Below are 23842 nucleotides of genomic sequence, written 5' to 3'. Positions count from 1 at the left end.
TAAGTGGCCTTCATGCTTCAGAGTGATAAGTAGTGGGGTTTATCGGTCGTTACCGGGGGGGGGGGAGGGGGGGGGTTGTGGTCGGGTCAGGTTTGGTGATGTGATGTGAGAGGCTGGTGCTGCTTCCTCTCGGACCGAGCAACAACACCGAGCTCCGACTGCCTTCGCACCCGGGGCCGGCCATCTCCTGTCAAGTGCAGGAGGAATGACAGGGTCTCTGTCGCTGCTTTGGGGAGGGCGGGAGTTACTGACCCCAAAAATAGCTGTCGCTTTCAATACACACCTTATCCCGTTCTCAGATGGAAATTTGAACAGGCTCAATAAAACTACATTAAAAGGTTCAAAGTGAACAGAAACCTAATCTCAATTATCTCAGCCTCTTCTCTTTATTCTTGGGTTTCCTTTGGTATCTGAAGCCAGAACTTCATCCTTCACATGTAGCCTGCTGGTACTCAGCTTTGCTTGCTTCCAAATTTCTGTGACAATTTCTGTAATCCCCAACTACCTGTCTGACATGAAGAGCTGGATAAGATAAACATTTCCCTCTAGGATAATCAGTGTAATCAAAGCTATGCTGTTGGTTCCAGCTAATACCTATATGACTGTGGCCGTTACTCCATTCAAGCTACTTAGTCCAAAAGTGTGGAAGCTGTTAACCCTGATTTAAGATTTCTTCCCCTGGCTGATCCATTTTTTTTCTATCACCTCCATAACATTTACTTGCCTCAGTCTTTACACCTCCTTCTGTCCTGCTGAACCCTTAATTTGTATTCCTGTTACTTTGAGGCCCAACCTTGAAGCTTCCAATCTCCACAATTGCAGTTTATTAAGTGATCTGGCCCATGTCCCCTCCTGCATTCCCATCTCTCCATTCAGCCTAACTGGCTTCCTGTACATTAGTAATTTGATTTTAAGACCTCGTCCTTAAGTCCCTCTATGGTTTTGTTCCATTGTACTTCAGTGATCTGTCAGCTGTGCATCTCCACTTAATGCTTTCTTCCTCCAACAGTGGATTACTCTTCATTCTCTTTTCCCCTATTCTCTTAGTTATTATTTCCTATGTCTCAGTAACTTCCTGACTGCTTCCCTTCCTTGTTTCAAATATATCCTTTAAAATTGTCTTTTTTGTGCTCTTTTGTGCTCCAGCTGCAATTGGCCCTTCACCTTACTGTTTCTTAAATTATTTATAGGCTTCAAGTTAAGATAAATTAATTTGATCATAGCCTGATCACAATTGAGGTGATCGGTGTAAATCTTAGCTTGCTCACATTTTTTCAGAGTTGTAAAAAGGGCTGGTTGAATAGAGGTAAAGAAAAACTGGAGGCACCACACTTTAGGAAGAACGTCAATGCCTTGGAGAGGAGATTTACCAAGGTGACACTTTAGTTATGTGGAGAGAATAGGGAAACTGGGATTGTTCTCCTTAGAGCAGAGAGATTAAAATGAGATTTAATCAAGGTGTTCAAAATTATGAGGAATGTTGATATTGTAGAAAGCGAGAAACTGATTCCATTGGTAGGAGGGTTGGTAAACAGAGGACAGATTTACATATTGGCTCCCAGTCCAGCAATGCCTTGATTTTTATAATTCTCATCCTTGTTTTCAAATTTCTCCATGGCCTAGCCCCTCCCTATCCCTATGACCGCTTCCATCCCTACAACCCTCTGAGATAGAATCAGTCATAGAAATTTACGGCACAGAAGGAAGCTGTTTGGCTCATCGTGTCTGTGCCGGCCAAAAAATATCTATCCAGCCTAATCCCACTTTCCAGCTGTTGGTCCGTAGCCCTTTAGGTCCCATTGCACATCTACAATTTTCTTCACTTCACCAATGATGGCATTCAGTTGCTTAGGCCCTAAGCTCTGTAATTCTTTCCTTAAACCCGTCTACCTCTTCTACTTTGAAATTCTCTCCAGCCAATTCAATTGAAGTAATTAGTCTGCTTCAACACAATGCTGTATCTCTAAACTAAACTAAACAATCTAGTCCCTGCCTTATTTTACAAACCTTGATCGTCATCCCAAGTCTATGTTTTTCTGAAGTGGCCCAGCTTGTTGAAACCTATCTGCGTAACTAAGGCTTTTAAAACTGGGAATTAATCTTGTTGCTCTCCTGTACCCTTTCTAAAGCCTCAATATCCCCTGCAATGTGAGGAGACCAAAACTGGGCATGTTCTAATTGAGGCCTAACTATATGATACCTTTTTTATATTGGTTTATCCTGTCAATACACCCTAGAACTGGCATGGGCTGAATGGGTTAAGTGGCCTCCTTATGAACCAAAATGACTTTGAGTCTAAACCCTATTCACTTTAGCTATAGCTTCACAGCATTGGTCATAGATGTTTAGAGGGAGAACAGGCAGTTTAGATTTGACCAAACAGGTATGGAATTGGTTTTGCATCACAAATAGTCAACTTATACTTGGGAGATGGTGGTGTAGTGGTAATGTTACTGAACTAGTAATCCAGAGGCCTTGGCTAATGCCTTGGGGGCACAGATTCTAATCCCACCACAGCAGTTAGTGGAGTTTAAATTAAATTAATTCATTTCTATAAATCTGGAATTGAAAGCTAGTCTCAGTTTCATGGCACCATTACTATTATCGATTATTGTAAAACCCCACTTGGTTCACTAATGCCCTTTATGGAAGTAAATCTGCTGTCCTTACCCAGCCTGGCCTACATGTGACTCCAGACCCACAGCAATGTGGTTGACTCTTACCTGTCCTCTGGCCTGGCCAGCGACACCCACATCCCATGAAAGAATAAAAAAAATGTGTCCTTCTCTGAAATCTACAGTTAAATGGTTAATTTTATCCAAAATCTGTGGCATTTATAGTTGGTTAATTTTTTTGCCATGTGCTTGTAAGTGGAATAACCTTTAAAACACAACACTGTGCATGTTAACTGAGAAAAAAATACATGGATTACAATTGATTCCAAATAACATCTGTATCCATTATTCATCCAATCACTTACTTTCTCTCGCATGGGTGGCACAGTGGTTAGCACCGCAGCCTCACAGCTCCAGCGACCCGGGTTCAATTCTGGGTACTGCCTGTGCGGAGTTTGCAAGTTCTCCCTGTGACCGCATGGGTTTTCGTCGGGTGCTCCGGTTTCCTCCCACAGTCAAAGACTTGCAGGTTGATAAGTAAATCGGCCATTATAAATTGCCCCTAGTATTGGTAGGTGGTAAGGGAATTGAGGAAAGGTGGGGATGGGGTAGGAATATTGGATTACTGTAGGATTAATATAAATGGGTGGTTGATGGTCGACACAGACTCGGTGGGCCGAAGGGCCTGTTTTAGTGCTGTATCTCAAAATAAAATAAATAAAAATATATATCTTTAAAATATTCTCACTCTATAAATAAGCCTTCACCACTTTGGAGCTTTGATTTTGTGACTGAATCATTGTTCTAACTATAAGAAACATGCCAGCTTGTTCTGTGCTGGTATTGGAACAAATCACTGATCTACTCTTGGCCTTCTAATAGAGCAAAACATCATGCTGTAATGTTTTATTTAGTTGTTGGCAGGTGTTGACTGAGCTATGGCAATGCAGTCTGTTTTGAAATGAAGGCATAGCAATGAGTGCTTTCTCAGCAAAAGAAAACCCAAAGATTCAATAATCCAGTAATGATAGCTAATTAAGGGGACAGTGCAGGAAGAAGTGGTGAGGGATTCGTCTTATTTCCCTTGGAATATGCAGGTGAAAACCAGTTCTCAGTTTATAGTTCACTACCATATTGAAAATTTGGGGCATATCTAGACATTTGTTTTTGAGTTACCAATAAGAGCAAACATTAATGATATTTTGGCATTTATGGTGCTTTAGGAGAGACTTTGCTCGTAGGCTCATGGTACAGTTAGAAATTTGCATTTAGAGCTGTATACCCCTAACTTTATGGATCTGCAGCTTTGTGAGAATTTCAATCTCGGAAGGAAATTAAAGTAAGTGATCAACGAAAACCTGGTTTTCTTTAATTAAAATGCAAGGAAAATGTCTAGCAAATTAATCAAGTAGACATGCTTCTCCATTCCAATGCTGGAGATATCAAACAAACAGTTCTGTGACTTCCCCCTACATTTATTCATTCTGTCAGAAATGTCAGTGTTGAATGCAAGAGTAATAGTGTGGTTCATTTTGACTGAGGTTTTCTTTCAAATCATTGATGATTTTGTTTAGGCGCTCATTTGTGAAGAAATATTCCTTTAATGGGTTTGAAGCATAATCTGTATGATGCATATTCATATGATGTAACGTGAATAATGCCCTTGTCGTCTTCGTCTATATTTAATTTTCTTAACTGCTGATTTAATTTTTTTCTTCCATTCTCTTTATCCCTTCCCACAAACAATTTTTCTCTGACTTTGGCTGGGGTTTGTGAATACCAGTACCTAAACTCATGCATTAAAAGCATTACTTTTTAAAACATTTTAATTTCCTAGAATTCTCTAAAAGTGGCTGGTATAAGTGACATCTGCAGCCATGTGGTAACTATTGCTGTTGTATTTAGTTCCAATAAGTGTACCACTTATTGTTTCATACTCTTAATTGAACTGGTTTAGATCTGACTAGTCTAATAAAGTGTACAAAAAATCTCAAGTTCTTCAAATGCATACTGTTACATTTGGAGAATAAAGCCAGAAAATGTGCTGATGTAGGCGAAACCCAACTGGCTCTGTCCAGTCAACAATTGATGTAGCCATAGATTGAATCTGGACAAAACAACAATTAATTTATCTGGAATTATTTTCTGTAATTAGTGCTTTACACTTTTATTTGATGACAGACTCATTAGGTAATAAAATTAGGCTTTAAATCACTCCTTAACTTTGAATTGATTTGCTCAGATACTGCAGCAGAGCATTAAAGGAGTTGTTTGCCATGCTTGGTGAGCCTCTGAACTTGATGTGTTTTGCGAATTGTACAATTTAAGCAAAACAAGTTAATGTTCTACTCAGCAGGTGACTGAAGTGAAAGCTTCAAAGAGATGTGTTCAAAGAACAGTCAAATGCAGGACCTACCAAGTCAATCAAATATCACCTAAATTTTGTGGCGGGGTTTTAGTGCTTTAAATCCATTTTGGCAAAAGACATATACAACTGCTGAAGTATGTAACTTGTCAGAGATGTTGCCATGAGTTTAAATCCAGCCTGTGTTTATTTTTCTCCTCCTCTTCATGCCCTCCTCCCCCCTCCCACACCCTACCAAAAGCAGGTTTCAGTGAAGTGTGGTCTGGAGCACAAAAATATGTTACTTTATTTTACTTTACTTAGCCACAAGCCCCAGAAAATTTCATGAATCTTTCTTAGAAGTGCAATAACATCTTCCTGATGACTTGATCTTTATCGGAAGCAAGGTCTTGTTTTGTAGCTTTATTTATAGGTTTCTGCACTGCAAACTACATTTGTGATATATCTCGGCAGAATGTCTTTGATTAGTAGAATAAATTTGTGGCTTGCCTTTTCTATGATTTGCATTTCTGTTTGAAATAACTGTGTGCTTTAGCATGATTAAATAATAGAACTATCTTGTCTTACTTATTCTCGCTACCATCTTTTTACCCAGTTTAACTGAGGTTCTTTGTTTTCCTGTTGAAGATATTGTTTACAGAACAATTTCTGTGAAAGAGACAGACCACTTGGACATTCAGGTACGCTACTTTATGTTTGCTGCTGCCCTCTGGTGTTTCTGTGTTGGCAGTGCTGAGAGCAGCATGGTTAGATCATGTAACTGGCTTCAAGCTCTCTTTCACAAGCAATGTGAATTGAAGTGTTTTTGATGAAAGCACATTCACGATGAATATATCATACAACAGACCTGAAATGTTACTATATTTGTAAATAATCTTATTTCGAAGGTATATTGATTGGCTAGGTGTAATGCTTTAGTTCTTTTTTTGTTCTTTATGCCTTGTGCTTTGTATTTTGTCACTTTGCATATATGTACACACTATTGCATGAGAATTGTATAATTTTGTGCCAATTTATTTGCAATCAAGGATTTAAACAGGAATGATTTTGTGATCAGAGCAATATTAATAGTCTTTGAAGTTTAACATAATTTGTTTGGGGAGTGCAGTTACCAATGTTATGCAAAGTTGTCTGCAATTTTCAAATAATTCTTACATTTCTTCTGACAGCCTCAGGGATCTAAACAGGCTGAAGCATTTGTCAATGCCTTTCTCAAGCACAGTTTACCACGGTTGGATGCTGAGCAGATTCAGACACACCTGAACAGAAAAGCTGTTATTCTCCAGCATTTCTTAAAGAAGCGCAAGAAACAGAAAAGGAGAAAAACAAAGTGTCTGTCTGCAAAAGAGAGGCGGGAATTGAGAATATTTGAGCTCAAACCAGAACAACAAAAGTAGGTTGCTCATGTTTGTGGAGACACTTTTTTCCCCCTTGATGCTGGTTTTCTGTATTGGTACAGTTACAGAATAAAAAATCTGCAATATTGATATATGTTGCACAAGGCACGCATTCTGCATCAGATTATTAGAGTCCAGTTTTGTATCCCAGTTTCAACTCTCATTCAGTCTTTTGAGTTTCATAGAACTTCATCCAAGTGCAAGATACAACACCTCTGGTTAGTGATGAGTACCATCCCAGAGATTCTTGGGTGCAAAACCCATTCTGAGTATGTGTCTTCTATCCACTGATAATGATCCGAATTGATGCATATGTTGAAATCCACAGTCGGGTCTTCTGTCCAAGCTGAAGATCTTATGAAGCTGAGAAAGCAGAAAAATTGATATTCTTAAAAAAAAACACAAGGAAGAATTATAAATTAAAAAATGAACTACTTAATTGCAGGTTGGTGATAATTATACACAAGTAAATTGTATTCAAACTTGTAATAGAGCTTTGAAAATTCTTATTGATCACTTGCTGTATTGAGTGTTTTAACAAATAACATTTCTGTTTAATTTCATCAGTATTAGTTCACAGCTCTTAAGCAAGTGCTGGGCAGATATAGTCCAGTCTTTCCATTAATTTTGTACTTGAGTGGAGGGAAATACAATGATATACCTGTTTTGAATGGCAATTCTCAATTTTTAAGCACAACGATTTAATGAAGACTTTGTAATGTCTTGAAGCTTGTTCTACACTGTAAACTGATCAAATTTTCTGCATCCTATATATTTTCTCCTCTGTATCAAAGGAGGTTTCAATGAAATGCTCATTCTTGCCTATCAGATTGACATTATTCAGACACTTTTAATCCATAGATGTTAAAGTACTAATCTGAACCATTTCCTTTTTCCAGATATGACTTGTTTCTCCCTTTACATGAGCTGTGGAAGCAATACATTCGAGACTTGTGTAATGGTTTGAAACCTGACATGTAAGTACAGTATTAGCACTATAGAATGGGCACATTTACAGTTACTGGCTACTGAATAATTACATTGTACATGCGTGAAACTGGAAAGATTCCTTTATCACACACAATGTGGAAAATATTGGGACTGTCTTGAAAACCCAGTGATTACACAGTAATCTATCAGCAGTTTCATTAGTGTCTAGAGCATTGATTCTTAAATTGATTGAACTATTTCAGGGTCAAAATATTTTTTTAAAGTTATTTCACAGAACACCGCAGATTAATAAATAGGTGCTTTTAATTTTGCCCCTGTCTTTAGCTGTTGTTTCTCAATGAGCTGTGGAAGCTTCGACAGAAATATTAAGTGTAAGTCATTGGGTAACAATGTACCAGTGATCTCAGAGATATTGCTCACTTTACTGATGGGAAGGAGGGGAACAAAAAGTTGTTTTTGTTTTGCTCCTTGTTGCTGGCACTGTTAGAGGGCAAGATGTCTGTTTTAATTTGGATGATTTCTAGATCAGCAAGGGCTCCTCCACCTAATTATATTGCGGATAAGATGAAATGTTGTTCATTTATTGTTTCTTTTTAAGAGGCAGTGTCTTCATTGCAGATATGTTTACCAAAGTTAAAGTTTTCTCGGGAGTTACTTCACATAAGGCTGGATAATTATTTATCACAGTGAAATAATACTTTAGTAATACAGTAATTCATTTTGACTTCCACTTCTGCTCAGTATCCATTTCTTCTCATGAAGCTTCTTGGGGGATTTTCTATGTTTAAGGTGCTATAAAAGTTTATAATTTGCACTGTTGCATCAGCTCTTTATACGCAACAACATTTTTTGGCAAACATTTTTTTTATTAAGAATATTCAATGACGTGATTACACCTATCTTTTACGTGTAGTTAGAGTCTGAGGGATGATTGGTCCAGGAGCTACTGACATAAGTCAGTCCCCACTTTCTGCCCTTATTTTTGAATTTATATTCTGTGTCCACATTTATAATGGAAATTATCTGCATCATCTTGACACATTGTTATTACACCATCCTACCAGTGATGGCATTGTAGCATCTCGACGGGGTGGAGGATATAATGACAGAATGTCAGGTTTACATGGACAATTTTCATGTAATTGAAGGCAAAGAAGTTTCTAATAAAGTTAGTAGGAAGTGTACATAAGATTCTTAATTTACTAGTTAATCTCTTGTGGCATTGCACGTGGGGACTCAAGATCAAATGTGGTCTTGAGGTGAAGCATGGTTCAAGGGCAGCATAGTGGCGCAGTGGTTAGCACCGCAGCCTCACAGCTCCAGTGACCCGGGTTCAGTTCTGGGTACTGCCTGTGCGGAGTTTGCAAGTTCTCCCTGTGACCGCGTGAGTTTCCGCCGGGCGCTCCGATTTCCTCCCACAGCCAAAGACTTGCAGGTTGATAGGTCAATTGGCCATTGTAAATTGCTCCTAGTGTAGGTAGGTGGTAGGAGAATTGAGGGAAGATGGGGATGTGGTAGGGAATATGGGATTAATGTAGGATTAGTATAAATGGGTGGTTGATGGTCGGCACAGACTCGGTGGGCCGAAGGACCTGTTTCAGTCCTGTATCTCTCTATGACTCAATGACAGAGGAACACAGATGTAATTCAGTCGCCATTTCTAAAGCGTCATATATTCTGTCCTTATTTTTCATACTACATTCGTTTAATATTTTTAGTCAAATAGCAAAATAAAGGGCAAATTGGGAAGCAAAGAAGTAAGGTTTGTTGTGGTGGTTTCTCTGCAGTGGAGGGCGAAGAGCTGGGAGTTGCAAAATGGAAGTGTTACAGCGATTCTTCCTGGCAGAAGTGTGAGAAATTTACATCGAAAGTTTCCTTTATAAATGTGGCATTAGAATTTATAATGGAAAAAGTTAATTGAAGCGCTTAGCGACCTAAGTTTTTAAATGTATTCTCGATGATATCCCTTTAATGAGATGGAAATTATATTGTGTTGCTACTAGTGAGTATTTAAAATCTCACTTCCAATGTGCAAAAATGATTCAGCAGATTTAGTCAAGCTTCATAATTGCTTTTATCTTATCAAACACGGCTTATGTTCACTGAGAATTCTTCCAAATAGTCTTAGTTTACAATAATATCATAGAAGAATTTCCAGCTAGAAATATCTATTCAGTGCTACAGGCTCACAGTTGTAGTATAATGGTCCATCAATGGTAACAATATATATTTAGTAATATTTTAGAGACCATTTAAGATTAGTCAGTACCCTTGAGACTTAGAGTAGTGTCATGTTTTGAGGCAGTAGGATTATCAAATGTTGTCTTGATTTCAGTCTTTTGTTTTCTACCTTGTAGCTACTACACAAACTGGAGTTTTCAAAACCTTTAGTAAGTAGATTTGTATAAACTGATACACAATTTTATGAACAGAAGACACTCCACTGACATATGCACACATATATTATTATATATTAAACAACTTGCATTTATATAGCACCTTCGCAGGAGTATAATCAGCCCGAAATTGACACTGAGCCAAAGAAGGAGATATCAGTAGGAATGACTAAAGATTTGGACAAAGAGGTAGGTTTTATGGAGGATCTTAAAGAAGGAGAGAGAAGCAGAGAGATTTAGGGAATGAATTCCACTGCTTCAGGCCTAGACAGTAGAAGGCACAGCCGCCAGTGGTGGGTTGAAGGTAGTGGAGGATGGGTAAGAGGCCAGAGTTGGAGGAACACAGAGTTCTCTGAAGGTTGCAGCGTTGGGGGGGAGGGGGAGGAGGTTACAGAAGGGGAGGGGCGATACCATGGAAGGATTAGAACACGAGGATGAGAACTTTGAATTTGAGGTATTGGTTGACCCGGAGCCAATGTAGGTCAGTGAGCACAGGGATGATGGATAAGTAGGACATGGTACGGGCAGCAGAGTTTTTGATGAGTTTATGTTTATGTACTGTGGAAGATGGGAGACCAGCCAGGAGACAATTGGAATAGTCAGGTTTGGGGTAAGAAAAGCGCAGATGAGAGTGTGAACAGCAGGTGGGCTGCGGCAGGAGCAGAGACGGGTGATGTTACAAAAGTTGAAGCAGGCAGTCTTTGTGATTGGAAGCTCAGCTCAGGTCGAATAGGGTGCTGAGGTTGCAAACAGTCTGGTTCAGCTTGAGTTGGCCGGAGGGAGTGATAGAATCAGTGGTGAAGGAACAGAGTTTGTGGCGGAGGCCAAAGACATTGGCTTCAGTCTTCCCAATATTTTATGGAGGAAATTGTGGTTTACCCAGGACTGGATGTCTGACAAGCAGGCTGACAACATAGAGGCAGTGAAGACGTCAAGAGAGGTGAAGGTGAGGTAGAACTGGATATTGTCAGCCGACACGTGGAACCAGGCTCATGTCTTTGGCCAATGTCACTGAGGGACCACGCGTCGATGAGAAATAGGAGGCATCCAAGGATAGATCTTTGGGGGATTCCAGAAGTAATGGTGCAAGGATGGGAAGGGAGACCATTACAGGAAATTCTCTGGCTATAACTGGATAGATAAGAGCATCAGTTGTAAATTTTGTCTTTCACGTCTTGCAACAAAGGCAAAATCATTTTTTAAAAGCAACTCAATTCTGTGTGCTTCTGGAGTAAAGCCTGAATCTCTCAAGTATTTTCCAGTCTTTTTATCCATTCATGGGATTCACGGCAAAGCCAGCATTTATTGCCCAGCCCTAGTTACCCTTGAAAAAGTGGTGGTGAGTTGTCGTCTTGAACTGCTGCAGTCCATGTGGTGAAAGTACACCCACAGTGCTGTTAGGTAGGCAGTTCCAGGATTTTGACCCAGTGACGATGAAGGAATGACGATATATTTCCATGTCAGGATGGTATGTGGCTTGGAGGGGAACTTGGAGACGGTGCTGTTCCCATGCACCTGCTGCCCTTGTCCTTTTGGTGGTTGGGGAGGATCTGTCGAAGAAACCTTGGCAAGCTGCTGCGGTGCAAATTGTAGATGGTGCACACTGCAACCATGTTGAGCTGGTAGTGGAGGGAGTGAATTTTTAAGATGGTGGTTGGGGTGCCGATCCAAGTGGGCTGCTTTGTCAAGGATGATGTCAAACTTCTTGAGTGTTGTTGGAACTACATTCATCCAGGCAAGTGAAGAGTATCCTATCACATTCCTGACATTTGCCTTGCTGGCGCTGAAAAGTCTTTGGGACATCAGGCAGTGAGTCACTCACCACAGAACTCTTAGCCTTTGACCTGCTCTTTTGGCCACAGTATTTGTGGGTGGTCCAGTTAATTTTCTATTCAACGGTGACCCCTAGGTTGTTAATGGTGTGAGATTCAACAGTGGTAATGCTGTTGAATGTCAAGGGGAGGTGGTTAAATTCTTTCTCGTTGGAGATGGACATTGCCTGGCACTTGTGGGCATGTATCTTATTTGCCACTTATCAGCCCAATCCAGAATGCTGTCCAGATCTTGCTGCATGTGTGCACAAACTGCTTCATTATCTGAGGAGTTGTGAATGGAACTGAACACAGTGCAATCATCAGCAAATATCCACACTTCTGACCTTATGATGGAGGGAATGTTGTTAAAGCAGCTGAAGATGATTGTGCCTAGGATACTGTCCTGAGCAACTCCTGCAGTGGTGTCCTGGAGCTGAGATGGTTGGCCTCCAACAACCACAGCCACCATTTTTTGTGCTGGGTATAAAGTTATTTGCCTGATTCCCTTTTGCTTCAATTTTACTAGGGCTCCTTGAGGTCACACCGGGTCAAAGGCTCCCTTGGTGTCATGGGCAGTCACACTCATGTCATTTCTGGAATTCAGCTCTTTTGTCCATGTTTGGACCAAGGTTGTAATGAGGTCTGGAGCTAAATGATCCTGCCAGAATCCAAACTGAACATTGATTAGCAGGTTATTAGTGAGTAAGTACTGCTTGTTAGCACTGTCACTTCCATCATTTTGCTGATAATTGAGAGTAGGCTGCTAACGGGAGGGAGGGGTAATTGACCAGATTGGATTTGTCCTTTTTGTGGACATGACATACCTGGGCAATTTTCTACGTTATCAGGTAGATACCAGTATTGTAGCTGTACTGAAACACTTTATCCAGAGTCGGGGCTACTTTTGGAGCACATGTCTTCAGCAGTACACCTGGATGTTGTTGGGACCCATAGGCTTTTCTGTATCCAGTGTGCTGAATGGTTTCTTAATATCACGTGTAGTGAATTGACCTAGCTGAGGACTAGCATTTGTGGTGGTGGGGACCTCAGGAAGAGGCTGTGTTGGATCATCCACTCAGCACTTCTGGCTAAAGATAGGTGCAAATGCTTCAAGCTTTGTCTTTCTGCCACTCATGTGCTGGGCTCTGCCATCACTGAAGATGGGGATATTCATGAAGCCTCCTCCTCCAAATAGTTGCTTAATTATCCACCACCATTCACAACTGGATGTGGCAGGACTGCAGAGTTTTAATCTGATCTGTTGGTTGTGGGATTGCTTAGCTCTATCAATATCTTTCACCCAACAACAGTTAAACTCTGACCTGAAGCTCTTTTTACTTAACAATTCGTCTTTGTAGCATTAAAGAGGCAAAGTTCCATCTTCTTCTTTGGCCTCCTTATCTCGAGAGACAATGGATACGCGCCTGGAGGTGGTCAGTGGTTTGTGAAGCAGCGCCTGGAGTGGCTATAAAGGCCAATTCTAGAGTGACAGGCTCTTCCACAGGTGCTGCAGAGAAATTTGTTTGTCGGGGCTGTTACACAGTTGGCTCTCCCCTTGCGCCTCTGTCTTTTTTCCTGCCAACTACTAAGTCTCTTCAACTCGCCACATTTTAGCCCCGTCTTTATGGCTGCCCGCCAGCTCTGGCGAACGCTGGCAACTGACTCCCAGGACTTGTGATCAATGTCACAGGATTTCATGTCGCGTTTGCAGATGTCTTTAAAGCGGAGACGTGCACGGCCGGTGGGTCTTATACCAGTGGTGAGCTCGCTGTACAATGTGTCTTTGGGGATCCTGCCATCTTGCATGCGGCTCACATGGCCAAGCCATCTCAAGCGTCACTGATTCAGTAGTGTGTACAAGCTGGGGATGTTGGCCGCCTCGAGGACTTCTGTGTTGGAGATATGGTCCTGCCACCTGATGCCAAGTATTCTCCGGAGGCAGCAAAGATGGAATGAATTGAGACGTCGCTCTTGGCTGACATACGTTGTCCAGGCCTCGCTGCCATAGAGCAAGGTACTGAGGACACAGGCCTGATACACTCGGACTTTTGTGTTCCGTGTCAGTGCGCCATTTTCCCACACTCTCTTGGCCAGTCTGGACATAGCAGTGGAAGCCTTTCTCATGCGCTTGTTGATTTCTGCATCTAGAGACAGGTTACTGGTGATAGTTGAGCCTAGGTAGGTGAACTCTTGAACCACTTCCAGAGCGTGGTCACCAATATTGATGGATGGAGCATTACTGACATCCTGCCCCATGATGTTCGTTTTCTTGAGGCTGATGGTTAGGCCAAATTCATTGCAGGCAGCCGCAAACCTGTCGATGAGACTCTGCAGACACTCTTCAGTGTGAGATGTTAAAGCAGCATCGTCAGCAAAGAGGAGTTCCCTGATGAGGTCTTTCCGTACTTTGGACTTCGCTCTTAGACGGGCAAGGTTGAACAACCTGCCCCCTGATCTTGTGTGGAGGAAAATTCCTTCTTCAGAGGACTTGAACGCATGTGAAAGCAGCAGGGAGAAGAAAATCCCAAAAAGAGTGGGTGCGAGAACACAGCCCTGTTTCACGCCACTCAGGATAGGAAAGGGCTCTGAGGAGGAGCCACCATGTTGAATTGTGCCTTTCATATTGTCATGGAATGAGGTGATGATACTTAGTAGCTTTGGTGGGCATCCAATCTGTTCTAGTAGTCTGAAGAGACCACGTCTGCTGATGAGGTCAAAGGCTTTGGTGAGATCTATGAAAGCAATGCAGAGGGGCATCTGTTGTTCACGGCATTTCTCCTGTATCTGACGAAGGGAGAACAGCATGTCAACGGTCGATCTCTCTGCACGAAAGCCACACTGTGCCTCAGGGTAGATGCGCTCGGCCAGCTTCTGGAGCCTGTTCAGAGCGACTCGAGCAAAGACTTTCCCCACAGAGTTCCATATTAGCAGCAGAATAATGCATTGCACATTTCTTGGAATATTATGTGCTTTTGTGGAAATGGTGCAGAGAAGAGCTAGTAGAAAGACTATGGAACTGGAGGTATCAAACATGAAAAGAGATTTGCAGAACTGGGACTATTATAATGGGAGAGGAAAAAACGGTGGGGGGGGGTTTAACTGAGATTTTCAAATTAATAAGTCTCAGGGATGTAGAAAATCGCTCAGGGATATTTGATTTGGTTTAGGACGCAGAAGTAAAAAAAAGTTATTCATTGCTTTTCAGGTTCCTGGTAAGTCCCACTGAATGACAACTGATTTATGTGTAATCCATTACCAGTGTGCCTGCTTGATTGCTGTGCTTTCTTTTAACATTTATAGGCAGACACAGATGATCCAGACCAAACTGCTGAAGGCAGACTTTCATGGAGCCATTGTGACAGGTACACATATAGATAGATTTGTTTTCTAGTAAGTAAAGTATGCAGAACTTATACTATGGAAGGTAAACCCTAAAGATGCAGAACATAGGGTAGTTTTAAGGTAACATCGTGGCTATAGTAATAAAAGCAAAATACTGCAGATGCTGGCAATCTGAAATAAAAACAAGAAATACTCGAAATACTCAGCAGGTCTGGCAGCATCTGTGGAGAGGGAAGCAGAGTTAACGTTTCAGGTCAGTGACCCTTCATCAGAATGTGGCTATAGTGTTCATCCTATCTAACTTGTACAAACTGGACTGGAGAAGGTGAGGTTGTTCTCCTTGGAGCAGAAATGGCTGAGGAGGTTTGATGGCGGTGTTTAAAATCATAACGAGTAAATAAAGATAAACTGTTCTAATTGCTAAAGGGTCGATAAGCAGAGGGCACAAATTTGAGGGGATTAGCAAAAGAACCAGAGGCGACACGAGGAAAAACTTACTTATACAACAAGTGGTGAGGATTTGGAATGTACTGCCTGATCAGGTAGTGGATACAGATTCAATAGTAACCTTCAGAAGGGAATTGGATAAATACTTGAAGGAGAAAGGAATTGCAGGGCTGAGCAGGCGAGTGTGACTACCTGAATTGCTCTTCGAAAGAGCTGGCGCAGACTCAATGGGCTGAATAGCCTCCTCTTGTGCTGTACTATTCTATGATCCATAGAAAAAAATACACTGCAAATGCTGGAACTCTGATGCAAAAACAGAAAATGCTTAAAATGCACTTTCTATTAATGTCTGAATTAAGAACATTTTGTCTTTTGTTTCAGCTCATTTAACTTGTCATTTAGGCACTATCCATACTATATCCTTCCTGTTGAGCTTGTGTCTTTCTACTCTGTCGAATTAGGAGTCTTGAGTTTTTGAATGCTTCAGTTGCATCTACTTCACTTATGTTTAAAGGTACTATGTTTAACTGGGCTTTTTTTCTGCTGTAATGGTGTCCCTATAATGGTCATGTATTGTGTACGGTTATAGAAATGGTGTCAAGTGTTAAAGAGGGTTTGTAACCTCCTACCACAGACACGCCAACTCAGATGCAATTTCAAGGTAAAGTAAGCCCCAGTCACAATTATGCAACAGGGCTCTAAAATCAGGCTTTTAGATAGGTGTTCAAAAACACACCTTCCATAGGTTCTGCTGCTCCCCCAGACAGATTATGGTAAACATATCATTGTATCTCCAAGTCGACACCGAGCGGAATGCATGACAATACTGAGGGAGGATTCTTACAAGTGCATAGCGGCTGCTCTTTTGAAATGAGAACAAAGTAACTCAAATCTAAGTATAAAGATACTATTATATGGCATGAAACCTATTGCCTGATAGTGGCACCGGCACCTGATGCATTGTTTAGCAAACCAAGAGCTATCTTGCTAAGATTCACTTCAGTTTTTAAATCATGACTTCCAGCATTAGTCTTACCAAATCAAGCAAGTTTACTTTCCAGTTGTAGCCTGGTTGCAAGTATAGACTGGGCGACATTCAACAGCATTACCATTGCTGAGTCCACCAACAACAACATTCTGGGGGTTACTATTGACCAGAAACTTAACTGGACCAGGCCTATAAGTACTGTGGCTACAAGAATGGGTCAGAGGCTCGGAATTCTGTGGCAAGATACTCACCACCTGACTTCCCAAAGCCTGTCCACCAGTGACAAAGCACAAGTCAGGTGTGATGGAATACTTTCCACTTGCCTGGATGAGTGAAGTTCCAACAACACTCGGGAAGCTTAACATCATCCAGGACGAAGCAGCCTGCTTGATCAACACACCATTCACCACATTAAACATTCACTCCCACCCCCACCAGCGTATAATGTGTGCCATCTACAAGATGCACTGCAGGAGGTCGCAAAGCCACCTTCTACAGCACCTTGCAAACCCATGGCCTCTGTGCCCTGGAAGAACAAGGGCAGCATATATGGGAACACCCCCACTTGAAAGTTCCCCTGCGGCACACTGCGGTGCAGTGGTTAGCACCGCAGCCTCACAGCTCCAGCGACCCGGGTTCAATTCTGGGTACTGCCTGTGTGGAGTTTGTAAGTTCTCCCTGTGTCTGCGTGAGTTTTCTCAGGGTGCTCCGGTTTCCTCCCACATGCCAAAGACTTGCAAGTTGATAGGTTAATTGGCCATTATAAATTGCCCCTAGTATAGGTAGGTGGCAGGGAAATATAAGAACAGGTGGAGATGTGGTAAGAATATGGAAGTAGTGTCGGATTAGTATAAATGGGTGGTTGATGGTCGGCACAGACTCAGTGGGCCGACGGGCCTGTTTCAGTGCTGTATTTCTGAACTAAACTAAGTCACACACCATCCTGACTTGGAACTATATCACTGGTCCTTCACTGTCGCTCAGTCAAAAACCTGGAACTCCCTCCTAAACAGCATTATGAGTGTACTACACCAAATGGACTGCAGCAGTTCAAGAAGGTGACTCACCGCAACCTGCTCAAGGGCAACTAGGGATGGGCAATATATGCTAGCCTAGTCAGCAACACTCACATCCTTTTAAAAAAGTAAATCGGGCCAAACATCGACTGACCTGTCACCCAGCTGTATCCTAAACAGTTAAAACCTTTTAATGCAGAGTACAGTCTCCACAGTCCTTCAGTCCCTGTCAGAGCTGTCGACCTGTTGAAACTCGCTGACTGTGCAGTGAGTGTGACAAATATTACTTGTGAATGCTGATAGGTTGTGTGTGGAGCAGGGAGGGGAACACAGTGGATTTACATACTTAACTTCAGAACCGAAAGTGAAATCATTATCAAGGGTTCAAGTAAGTCAGGTGGTTGCTGCAGACCTTTCTGCCCTTCTGTTGTACAATGTCATTTTATGTGTTTCCAATATGTACAGTTGTTGGATGTTGACCATGTAACCTGCATTTTCTTAGCAAATATATATTTTTCCTTAGGGCATTTTCATCTGAATTTCCATTGTGCTTTATTAAAACCAGTTTTTACATTTTATTTTAATTTGAATTTCAACTGCAAGCAGTATTTCTGACTTTGCCAAAGAAGCACTAATTTCTTTGTCTGCCCTGTGTGCTGATTTCTGCTACTGCCGAAGTAAAGTATCTTAGCAAGTCCCAGAGGGTGCTGAGAAGAAAACAGAATACGTTGTAAAGAACAAAGAATGTTATCTCTTTAAAAAAAAACAAAGGGATGAAGGGCATATTACGATATGGAAACGTGTAATTTGGCCTGCCCCATTGTTAGATTTTTTTAAAAAGTTGGCCCTCCTATTTGCTGTTCAAAAGATGAGTTGAATATTGAAAGGATGTGTTATGGAAAATAATCCCTCAAGTGATCTTAGGAAGCTATAATTAGAAAGCATAATTTGGATTCCACAAGTCTGAATTGTAATTCTACTTCCACCTTATTTCATCCAACCTATTAGGATATCCTTCTATTCATTTCTCCATCATGAGTTATGATTATGATCTGGAATGTGCTGCTTGCAAGGGTGGTGGAAGCAGATTCAGTTGTAACCTTCAAAAGGGATTTGGATGAATACATGAAGTGAGATAGTTTTTGTAACGAGCTCTGACCTGTTAACATATGAGCTAGGAGCAGGAGTAGGCTATTTGGCCCCTTGAGTCTGCTGCACTGTTCTACAAAATCATAGTTGATCTGTTTGTGGACTCAACTCTACTTTCCTTCCTACCCCCGATACCCTTTGACTCCCTTGTTTGTCAAGAATCTGTCTACCTCTACCTTAAAAACATTCGATGACCCTGTCTTCACTGCTCTCCAGGGAAGAGAATTCAACAGACTCACCACCGAAAGAAAAAAATTCTCCTCATCTCTGTCTTAAATGGGAGGCCCCTTATTTTTAAACTGTGCCACAGTTTAGTCTCTCCCACGGGGGGAAACATCCTTTCAACATCCACCCTGTCAAGTCCCCTCAGGATCTTATATGTTTTAATAAGATCACCTCTCATCCTTCTAAACTCCAATGAATACAGACCCAACCTGTCCAATCTTTCCTCATAAAATAACCCTCTCGTCCTAGGAATCAGCCGAGTGAACCTTCTCTGAACTGCTTCCAACGCAATTTTATCCTTTCTTAAGTAAGGAGACTAAAACTGTACACAATACTCTAGATGTGGTCTCACCAGTGCCCTATACAACTGCAGCAAAACATCTCTACTTTAAATTCCATTCCCCTTGCAATAAACAACGTTGCATTTGCCTTCTTAACCACTTGCTGTACCTGCATACTAACTTCTTGTGTTTCGTGTACTAGGACACCCAGATCCCTCTGCACCTCCCGATTTCTGCAAACTCTCTCCATTTAAATCATATGTTGCTTTTCTACTTTTCTGTTCACACTTTCCCACATTATACTCCATCTGCCAAATCTTTGCCCACTCATTTAACCTATCTATATCCCTTCGCAGTCTCCTTATGTCCTCTTCACAACTTACTCTCCTACCTATCTTTGTGTCATCAGCAAATTTCGCAACTATACATTCTGTCCCTTCATCCAAGTCATTGATATAGATTGTAAATAGTTGAGGTCCCAGCACTCCACTAGTTACAGCTTGCCAATCTGAAAACAATCCATTTGTGCCTACTCTCTGTTTCCTGTTAGATTAAATAAGCCACCAATTAACCAATTGTTAATCTATTTGGTTTATGTTTGTAAAAAATAGCAAGTCATGATTTTTATACCAAATCTCTTGATTTTTTTAAAGGTTTGTCCCTTGATTTATGAGACGGTGGGGTTGGCATGTCTGCTACCAACAAACACAACTCTGCCCCCAAGGGTTCTGATCTTTCCCCGATAAATAATTAGATCCAGCAGGTTTCTTAAATGTAAAATTAATTTGTTTTTGCAAAGTGCACATGTGCAAGCAATCCTTCTAACCCGTCAGTCTATAAGCATAAAGAAAACCTCAGGTTAAAATGTTTGCTGAGATCACATTTTTATATTAAAAATCTGTTTGCATTACAGTGGTGAAGTCCAAATGTCCCTCCTATGTGGGGGTCACAGGAATTATTCTGCAGGAAATGAAACACATATTCAAGATTATCACTGAGGAAAATAAGCTTAAAGGTATTGTTGCAAATTTTGGGTTTGTTCTAGGGTGTATTATTACTGGTCAGTTCCATAGTGGATTTCACATCCTTTACAATGAAAACTTTATTTTTACTGCCCAATATCAAGTCATATGATAGCATGACCTTGGGTCTTAGCAGTAAAACTCTGTAGGAGATGAACAGGATAAACCCTTGCTTCTTTCTATGTTTATTTTTTCAATTTTCTAAAGTCAGACTTTTCTGATAAATTATCTCTCGATTCTTAGGCTTGCATTTATATAGCACTTTTCACAACCACAAAATGTCTCAATGCACTTTACAGCCAAGTAAGTACTTTTGAAGTGTAGTCACCGTTGTAATGTAGGAAACCCGGGAGCCAAGTTGCACACAGCAAACACCCACAAACAGCAATGTGATAATGACCAGATAATCTGTTTTTTTATGTCGATTGAGGGAGAACTATTGGCCAGGACACTGGGGAGAACTCCCCCGCTCTTCTTCAAAATAGTGTATTAGGATCTTTTACATCCACCTGAGAGGGAAGGTGGGGCCTTGGTTTAGCATCTCATTTGAAAGACAGAACCTCCAACAGTGCAGCACTCAGTCAGTTCTGCACTGGAATGTCAGCCTTGATTTTTAATGTTCAAGTCCTGGAGTGGGACTTGAACTGGGAACCTTGTGACTCATAAGTAAGAGTGCTACCGAGCCACAGTTGATACAGTTTCTGACCAGTTATGAGCTTAAAATGAGAGTGCTTATTCTTGCTAAATCAATCTCTTTTACAAAACTAATTGCTCTTGTGTTTCTTTGTTCTCGTTTAACTGAACAAAAAAAAAGCAGCAGTTTGACCTCTGATCCACTTCCTGTCTTGAGGTTGGCCAATTAAACCAGCTAGCGCACTCCTGGGTGGAAGTATCCGAGCAACTATCTCTTACTGTTTACCAAATGAATAAGCCTATCTGAGGGAAGAGATAACAACCCTTATTGTTGAAGTTTGAAGTGGTATCTGAGTAGAGGCAGTCCACAAACTGACTAGTTTTAATACACATCCTATCCTCCAGAGAGCGATAGGTGATAGACACTGAGAGCTTGTTTCCGCTGGCTGGCAAATCTAAAACACAGGAGCACAGTCTCAGAATAAGGGGATGATCATTTAGGATTAAGATGAGAAAATTCTTCACTCAAAGAGTTATGAATCTTTGGAATTCTCTACCCCAGAGGGTGGTGAATGCTCCATCATTGAATATATTTAAGGTTGGAATAGACAGATTTTTGGTGTCTCAGGGAATCAAGCAATACGGGGAGCGGGCAGGAAAGTGGAGTTGAAGCCCGAGATGAGCCATGATCATATTGAATGGTGGAGCAGGCTCACCCAAGTCTCTCAGGGCTGTATGGTCTACTCCTGCTCCTTTTTCTTAAGTTCCTCCCTCCCCCCAGCTGCAAGGAAATTTAAACCCTACTGAGTATAAGTTAGCTTTAAAGTCACATATTATTGAAAATCAGATTATGGTCCTTCTGTGGCAAAATAGATAGATCTTAGAACACGACAAGGTTGTACATCTTATTGTCCCCATGTGCTCAGTTTTATTCTGGGAGAGCTAACTGAAAAATAGCTCAGCTAAAATAAAGTTCTGATTAGCCTCTCATACAGTAATTTGTGTTTAGTGCAGCATAAGCTCCACTGTGTGTGGGTCTAAATCCCATTTGAACTTCAGGTTTTGCAGTTCAAAATTTAATTCAAAGCTAGTTAGCTGGAAGCTATATGTGGATAAGTGATGAATTGTGAAGCATAAATCATTGTGCGAATCTGGGTTTGTACAAATTCCTCAAATTAGTGGTTTGCAATCATTCCCAGATATCAGTTATTCTTTGTTTTACATACCAGCTGTAAATTTCGTTATTTCATAAAACATTGATCCTGTAGCAGTCGTGACATCATCGTCTATGTCTGTAGAACATTTTTATTGAAGCATCTTGCGTTGTAAAGCGTTCAAATACTGAAGAATTGAAGGAAGTTTGAAACTTGATTTCACATACTGTTCTAATTACTGCATTATTTTGTTCTCCTGTAACCACAGTTATTCCCAAGCAAAATAGTATCTTCAGTGTGGAAATCGATGGCTTTGTTTCCTATATCTATGGCAGCAAGTTTCAGCTGAGATCAAGTGAACGTTCTGCTAAAAAATTTAAAGGGAAAGGAAGCATAGACCTTTAAATCCAGGCTGTGCAGCCGGTGTGCATTAACCACTGCAATCATTGACTCTTCGACACAGTTTCACTGGAAGAGATGTGACCCCGTTTGTTCAACTCTATCAGTGGAAACAAGAACTGGTTGTCTTGTCTGTTTTTGAGTTTTTTTGTAAACTTGCAATTCGATTCCCTATCAGATTCTTGTACTCAATTGCTGGGCAATGAAAGGATTTGTCACAACATTCAGTAAATGTGTCCTAATGTACATTATCGTTTCAGACAGTGAATTAACACATACTGAAAATGTGTTTACCAAGTGTTTGATTTCATTAAAGGTCATTTAAAATATAAAAGCCAAAATGAAGTCATTGATTATATTGAAAGCAGCAACAACTTCCATTTACATACCTTTAACACAGAAATATGTCCCAGTGCACTTCACAGAGGCATATGAAGAAATGGGTCAACAAAGGAGACATTTTGAGGAGGGTGGAGAAGGAGGTGTAGTAGGTGATCAAAAACTTGGTCAAACAGGAGAGCTTTAAGGCAGGTTGCGAAAAGGAGGGAAGCGGAGAGGCGCAATGCTTTTGAATGATTTCCAGAGCGTGAAGCCTACAGGGCCAAAGGGATGACTACTAATAGTGGGGTGAAAAGAGGAGAGGCATAAAGACTGGAATTAGAGAGTTCAGGGAGGGTTGTGATGCTACAGCCAGTTACAGAATTGAGGGAAGAATTTAAATATAACTTTAAAATTGAGATATTTTGGGAGTGGGAGCCAATGCAGATCAGTGATGACAGGTGTGATGGATAAGTGGGATTTGGTGTAGGTTAGGAAAGGACACCAGAGCTTCTAATCTGCATTTTACAGAGGCTGGAGGATCGGAGGCTGGCCAGAAGGAGCATTAGAGCACATTCGTTTGGAGGTGAAATAGACGATTGTTTCAGCAGCAGATTGATGGAGGCAGGTGATGTTACAGAGGTGGAAGGAGGTAGTCTTTGCAATAGAGAAGATATGGGGTGAGATTTTAACTTAATCAAAACCCATCCACTTGAACAGTTATAATTGGGCCTATAGGGTCTGACATTCAGCTCAAGGTTGAATAGGATACCAAGGTGGCTGTCTAGTTCAGCCAGACAGTGACTAGAGACGGGGGGGAATGGAGTTAGATTCTGCTTCAGAAACAGAAACCTGACATTTGCCACTGCTATATGGTTTGTCATTGCTGCTTTAGAAGAAATAAAGGATACTGGGTGAGAGTACTGTGTGTGTGTGCTGTTTGGGTAAAAACAAATGAAACTTGGTTGTGACAATCCCTGTGGTTGAATAAGCTGCCAGCATTCAACCCAGGTTCCTGGATGCAATCGTGGGGGAGGTGAGCACTAATGTTCCCTGTAAAGTTTTGTTGTGTGTGGCTAGTTTTTTCAGTACACGATAACTTCCAGGCTGCTCCTCAGCTGTGCACTGAAATAAAATAGGCGACGTACGACAACAAAATCTTAAAGAAGTGCCTGCCCCACTGTCCCTGTCCCATTTCAAAGTGGGCACCCAAGATCTATTCATTCTGGTGTAAGCACCTGCTGAAATTATTTGCAAGGTAACTACACTGACCCTGGACAGTCGGGTCAGGATTAGACGTTAGCAACATGGAGTACGGTTGGCAAAAGGA

At 41.2% G+C, this 23842-nt stretch overlaps 1 protein-coding gene across 1 annotated transcript; it reads left to right on the top strand.

Moving 5' to 3' along the window:
• Nucleotides 1–102: 102 nt before the first annotated feature.
• On the top strand, nucleotides 103–22528 carry pop4 (POP4 homolog, ribonuclease P/MRP subunit). Its single transcript, XM_068049361.1, has 7 exons — nucleotides 103–338; nucleotides 5608–5660; nucleotides 6150–6373; nucleotides 7277–7354; nucleotides 14839–14900; nucleotides 19900–20001; nucleotides 22064–22528. Exons 1-7 carry the CDS (start codon nucleotides 206–208, stop codon nucleotides 22198–22200), a joined length of 789 nt encoding a protein of 262 aa, XP_067905462.1. The 5' UTR covers nucleotides 103–205; the 3' UTR covers nucleotides 22201–22528.
• Nucleotides 22529–23842: the final 1314 nt, after the last annotated feature.

This window comes from Heterodontus francisci, chromosome 17 (assembly GCF_036365525.1).
Source record: "Heterodontus francisci isolate sHetFra1 chromosome 17, sHetFra1.hap1, whole genome shotgun sequence".
Classification (NCBI taxonomy): Eukaryota; Metazoa; Chordata; class Chondrichthyes; order Heterodontiformes; family Heterodontidae; genus Heterodontus; species Heterodontus francisci.
Note: the sequence above shows the minus strand (reverse complement) of the source record. Positions and strands in the feature narration are given on the sequence as shown.